We start from the raw sequence: 6,966 nt of genomic DNA on the forward strand, positions 1-6,966 counted from the left end.
TTCAGAATTGTCCCTTGATAGACTACAGAATTCTAACTATCTATTCTATCTGAATGTTGAACACCTATAACCCCCCATTATTTTTATTGTTCTCTTTTCTGAGTGTACGGCTCTGTATCTACGTTTACACCAATCAGTGGCAGATATAGCCAACAGTGAGCCCCTGTGCATACCTGACCTGAAGCTCCCCACTGAACTGATTTGGGGCCATTTTGGGGGCCCCTGTTGGTGGAGTGGGGTCCAGAGTCCTTGTAAAGCAGCACACTTTTTACCGCCTTATGTCCGTCCCTGATTCAATAAGCAAGTTTCTGTGTTGTGAGTTCCGTTTACAGTTACAAAATTCAATAAAACGTTTTTAAAAAATAAAAATCCATTGTATTAATTAATTGAGTGCTTTGATACATTAACATTAAAGCCAAAGAAGACATGAAACTTTCAGACACCTTCACTGTTTTAGAATTTTATTATATTTGCAGATTTTTTTTTACTTTATACTTTTGGGAAGTACACAGTGTTCTTATGGAAAATACATAATACAAGGAAACTCAAATCATGTCACTATATAAAATATTTAGGCTTTTCTAAATGACATATAACTATTAAAAAATATAGTCATTAAAATAATTAGGTAACTGATATTTTTATAGTTGTACAAAATATATAATCAAGCTAATGTAAGCTACTAAATTGGAATACAAATAAAATCTGGTCATATATATATATATATATATATATATATATATATATAGATTTAGTGTGTATTGGGGGCACCTTTGTGGAGTCCAATTGTGAAACCCTTTCTCCAAAAGCTGGACCTCAAAGCTAAACACCGCTTTTTAGCTCAAATGTGTAGCCGCAATTTACACTACACCTTCTTAGAAACCTTTGAAGAGCCGATTTCACATCTTTATTTTTTAGGCTGTAGATTATCGGATTTAGCATAGGGACTGCAATTGTGTTAAAGAGCGAGAAGAACTTTTTGGAGTCTGTAGAAACTACTGGAATAATATACTGACAAGTAAGAATCACGTAGAGAAGTACTACGACAGTCAGATGGGAGGAACATGTGTAGAAGGCTTTACGCCTACCGGCACTGGTTGGAATTCTTAATATAGTAGATATAATAAAGGCATAGGAGATAAATGTCAGAAGGAATGGAGTCAGCGTTGAGACAATTAATCCTTCGGTAAAGTTTAGAAGTTGTAGAACCGAAGTGTCACTGCAAGTAATCATTGTAAGGGACATCATATCACAAAAGAAATGGTTGATCTCATTGGAAATATAGCATGTAAATCCTGATACACTAACAGTTGGTGGAATGACTTGTGTGAAACTCAACACCCAACAGGACACGGCCAACACTACACAGGTCTTATTGTTCATGATGGCATGATAGCGTAAAGGGTTGCAGATGGCCACATATCGGTCATAGGACATAGCTGTCAATATGAAAAGCTCCTGTCCTGTTATTGAAGCAAACATATACATTTGAGTCAAGCAGCTAAGGTAAGAAATAATTTTGCTCCCTGTTACATAGATGGCAAGACTCTTATGTAGTGTGATGGTGGATGAAGACATGTCTAAAAAGGACAAGTTGGCCAAAAAAAAGTACATTGGTGTATGGAGATGACGATCACAGCAGACCAAGATCAAAATGGTCATGTTACCACCAAGAGTGAGGAGATAAATAAACAGAATAAGAACAAAGATCAGATCCTGAAGCTCTGGAACATCTGAAATCCCCTTAATAATAAAGAAGACGATGGCTGAGTGATTTGAAGGATTTATGTTCATATCTGTTTAACAGGTTGATTCTGAAAATGTAACATCAAAAAATTGGTTTTTCATTGACATTTGATTGTAATAAAAATGGTGATGAACATTTAACTCTATTCATATACACAAATGTTGCAAATAAACATTTTTATTATAACAGCTGTATATGGGATATAAAAGAAAGAACATGCATGAAAAAAACAAAGTGCATGAAAAACATAGAAAAAGCATAAAGAAAGAGAAAAAAGAAATATAAAAAATAAATAAAAAAAGAACAAAGATTTCAAATAGTTAAATCAGCAGTTTAAAGTGCATGTCCCAGCAAAATAAAGAAAAAAAACAGTACATTTCTACAATACATGTAGATTTTCTCATATTTAGAAATCTAGTGAGCGATCACTGCCTTGCGCCTGAAATGCAATGCAATGGTATTAGCACTGCCCAGTTGATATCATTGGACTACTTAACACAAACACCTGTTTTAGAGATGAGAATGGAAGGTGTTACAGTCCAAAACAAGAGTGGACAGTTTAGGTTGAAAATATTGTGGATTTTTGATATAGTTAAGGTTTAAGTGTTTTTTTTTTTCGACATTAACAGTAGTTATGCTAAAAAATGCTTTACTGCAGTGTTTCTCAACCCTTAGGTTGAACCATTAAAAAATTAACTTTCAGTTTGTAGGGAATCCCTCCTATAGTTACTATATTCATAGCTCACACTACAATAATATGGTAGTCAATGTTCTTACAATATGAACTAATAGGAAGAATGCCAAAAAGATTATTGGTGTCTGTTGGTGTCAATTAAACTGACCTCATATATTGCTCTTTGCTCAAGGAACCCCTAGCAAGCTCTGAAGGAAACCTATGGTTCCACTGAACCCTGGTTGAGAAACACTGATCTACTGAATATGGTAGTGATAACAATGCTCTGCACATCACAGCTTGGTTAGTACTAATTAGCGAATTTACTACAAACATGATTCCCTTGGTGACAAATGTTTATGTTTAAGGCTGTTGTTGTAAAGTAGTCATCAACTGCTAAAGATATATATGCCCATGGGGTTAATTGGATTGTTAGTTACAGTACAAAGTGATTGTTTAGGTCAAAAGTTCAAGGGTTTATTTTAGGTAAACTCAAGTGCTAAGTTGTTCTGTGTATCAAACTTTATAAAAGCATATTTTTAATTTACTCTATGTGTAAAAACAGATTCCTACTTTCTGCACAGAACAGTTCAACATTTAACTTTTAGAACCCAAATTCTAATCTTCCATGGTTGTAAACCAATGAAAAACCCAAACTAAAATCATGCATTTAAAAGTTTTTAGTAAGGACCAAAATTCCATGACTTTCTAGGCTTGACAGTTTTTATGAAGTAAAGAAAAAAACACAGAAAAATCAGCTTAGCTCCCCCTAGTAAACTAAATTGCCCTTCATCTTTTCCTCACACCTCAAGACACTGCAGTCTCTAGTGGGGGGGTTTCAGCAACATAATTAAGAAAGTCATGGGGAGAACTAATTGAGTAGATGGCTATCTGCGGGCATGGCTATTAGCTTTGGAGAAGACACTCATTCCTCTATTTCACAATGCATTGCTTGCCTGAGTAACCTATAATATTGTCCAGCAGTAGGCAAGAGTGTGCTTAGTCATATGCAAGTACAAACTATTGAGCAAACTGGCATTCATATAGAAATTTTTTGTACAAATTTGCCTCAGTTGTGTTTGAGACCTATTTGGTTGAACTGAGGTTAGACTGTCGCCCCTGGGTACATTAGTAACAAGCCCACTGCTGCTTATATCTAATGTACAATTTGGTTTTCAAGTCCATTGGTAAGGTAACACGTGGTCAGCATTCCAGCTTTGATAATAGAATAGATAATAAAACCATAGAAAATATCAAATGTTTAGGGTGATCTGCACCTCAATCTGAAAAACAACTCTTTCAAAGGAATAATTGGAGCATTGAACAGACCATTATTTTTTCAGGTGTTCTATTCATTTTCCAGGCAACTCATATTGTATATGATGAGCAAACAGGCTGCACAAGCCATGCTAAGCTCTTGCTTTTCTATTCATGCAACACAAAATGCATTATCTTGCAGATTTACTATGTTTACATGAGGTTCATTTCTCTTTTTTAAAGAGGAACTAAACTGAAAAGTGCCAAAAAAAAGACACCCAGCTTCAATTTCGCAGGGCAGTCCGATCCATCTGGGGAGTCTTGCATCGGGTCCCGTGTCGTCCCGGCATCTGTCTCAGAGCTTGCGTTCTGGGCGCTCTGGGCGCCGCCATCTACTCTTCTTCTTCTGTTCTTCTTCCTACGTCACCTGACCCAGGTGCGGAAAAAAAACTTGCCGATCTCACTGCGCAGAAGGAGCACCCAAGAGCCCCCCAGGATGCGTGATGTACCGGTAGGTATCTCAGGAGGCTTTGCAGCCTTTCTATTCTCGATTGCTTAGGCAAGCCTAGCAAATGAGCAGTTCTTTTTCCTCTTACCTGCCCTGATTCGTGGGAAGTATATGGTAAATATAATTGACTCCATTTCACCAAAACAGATGCCAATCCCAGTTAACACCAAAGTCAAAATAATGTTTTTATAAATCACATTTATAACTGTACTATGGAGACGGGAGGACAAGCAGGTGGTACCCCGCTGTGTTCTTCTCCACATGATTGAAAAGCAGTGGTTGCCAATCAGACGTTCCCCCACCACCAAGGTTCATCATTAGGGTCCACTGTACAGCACAACTCTGTACGTATTTTACATTTGTGAGTGCCTTTTCTTAGAATGTTTTTAATAATTATAATAGTACTTTTAGTCTTTTTTAAAAAAATTTAAATAAATTGTATTTTAGTTTTTTTTTGGTGTGCACAAAGGAACAATTTTGTAAAGTTCTTCTAAAAATACATTTCAGTACTGAAATGTATGTTTTATCATGTGTAAAAAATTAAAAAAATATATTCAGTAGGGAAACTGCTAAGAAACTTAAAATGGGTTACAACTATTTGGACTTTATTTTATTTATTTATTTTCATATTGTTGTGTACAATTGTTGTTTATTTCACACCAATCCCTATGTTATGTTAAAAATGTAAAATTGAAATTGTGTGGACACCTTTCAGACTTCAGAATAAAAACTCTTTTATTTCTACACAGTCAACTATAGCATTTCACAACTACTTTGCCATGCTGTGAGTGAAGTGCAGTTAAGGTTGATGTGAGGTTCTTCCTCCATTGGAGGAGAAGAAACTGTGCAGCTGACAGCAATTTGTTGCTTCCAGGAACTGCTCTGAAATCCTGTGCAGACGCAGACAAGTACAAGGTCATGCACATAATGGTTCCCAATGCTCCCTTTTAGTTGAATGGTAGCGAATGGGAGCATTGTTGAGCCTGCAGTAAAACATTGCAGTCAATTGCAAGTCTCAAATGGCCTTTAGAGTGTAACACGCATAAACAAATTTGGAGGTTTTAAGTTTCATGTTGAACTACAACAAACCCTTAAATTACTAGGCCCAATGTGCCCAAATGTAATTTTTTGCTTTAATGCTGACTTTACATCTTTATTCTTCAAGCTGTAAATCAAGGGGTTAAGCATAGGAACAGCAATTGTATTAAACAATGAGTAAAATTTATTTGATTCTATGCTGTCCATAGAATTTGGTCTGAAATATTGGCAGATGAGGCTTAAGTGGAGCAGAGTGATAACTGCAACATGTGAAGAACATGTATGGAATGCTTTACGTCTTCCAGTTCGGGAACGTAGGATAGCAACAATAATAAAAACACAGGGGCTAAAAGTAAGGACAAATGCTACCGTTGCATGAAAAATTCCATTTACTAAAGGAAAAAGTTCCAAAAAGTTGCCTCTGTCACATGCGAGTTTTATAAGTGCTGTCAAATCACAAAAGACATAGTTGATGACATTGGACCTGTAGTATCTAAACCCTGACAGTGAAACATCAAAAGGAATAATCTGAATAAAACCCACCAACCATGAAGAGTGACTAAGATAGAACACATTTTATAATTCATTACTATTTGATAACAAGGGGGGTTAAAAATTGCTGCATACCGATCATAACTCAATGTCAGTAGATGTCAGTATCAATAGTTCATCAATTGTAACTGAAGAAAATGTGTACATTTGCACCATACGAATGAAGTTGATAAGTATTCTGTGCAAAGTGATGGTGGATGAAGACATGTCCATGATGGGTAAATTGGCCAGGAAGAAGTACATTGGAATGTGGAGATGACTGTCCTGGTAGACCAGGAGAATGATAGTGATGTTACCACCAAGAGTGGTCAGATAAATGAGAAGAAACTAAAGGAAGATTGGAGCTTGTAGTTCAGGAAGGTCGGAAATTCCTTTGAGAATGAAATACTCCACCATGGTGCCAAATAAAGGAACACATCTGTGTATAAAATAAAAAAAACTAATGTACAAATTATCTTTTCAAAATATTACAGTTAATACAATTCAAAAAAATAAAATTTATGGTAAAAGGCTAAGCTAAAACTAATTTAGGAGAGCCATCTTCAGTCATTCATCATTAAAGTCATTAATAAACCATAAAAATGAAACATTTTGGGAGGACAGGCTATTTTATTTTGGTACCAAAACCCAGAAACAGTGAGATCAGGCTATTGACAAGGAAAAGCCTCAAGTGACCTTTCACCTCATGACGTAAAGGACCAAAGTAAAAAAAAAAAGTCTGCCCAATAATTCTAAAAAAATTTTAAAGACAGTTGTAAAAATTCTACATGAGTCAATTCATAACTGGTTGTTTTTTAGGGATCTAGTAGAGAATCTGACATTCGCCAAATATTTTTGGTGGAGAATCAATTACTGACATTAAAAATACATGATTCTGAAAGATTTTCCAACATTGTATATTTGGTAAATGTCAGATTGACTGTCTAATAAAAATACCCTCTAGTATGTGTCTGGGCAAAATAAATATAAAATATATTTAGCACATTCCTGCAATACATATTTTTTCCCTATATTGTTTGTTTGATTTACTAAAGAAATATGAGTTGTTCACTTGGCAAGATGTAAGAGTTATCCCTTAACATGAATGGTCATGCTTGTCTCAGGCAAAAATCTGACATGTGTACAGTGGTCCCCTAATGATGTACCTTGGTGGATAGAGGAACGTCTGATTGGCAACCACTGCTTTTCAAT

General features: G+C 35.7%; 1 protein-coding gene across 1 annotated transcript; it reads right to left on the minus strand.

Moving 5' to 3' along the window:
• Positions 1-822: 822 nt before the first annotated feature.
• LOC140343960 (olfactory receptor 5AR1-like) lies at positions 823-1,794 on the minus strand. The gene has a single exon (XM_072430867.1). It carries the CDS (start codon positions 1,792-1,794, stop codon positions 823-825), a length of 972 nt encoding a protein of 323 aa, XP_072286968.1.
• Between the last annotated feature and the right edge of the window lie 5,172 nt (positions 1,795-6,966).

The sequence above is a fragment of the Pyxicephalus adspersus genome, chromosome Z, assembly GCF_032062135.1.
Source record: "Pyxicephalus adspersus chromosome Z, UCB_Pads_2.0, whole genome shotgun sequence".
Classification (NCBI taxonomy): Eukaryota; Metazoa; Chordata; class Amphibia; order Anura; family Pyxicephalidae; genus Pyxicephalus; species Pyxicephalus adspersus.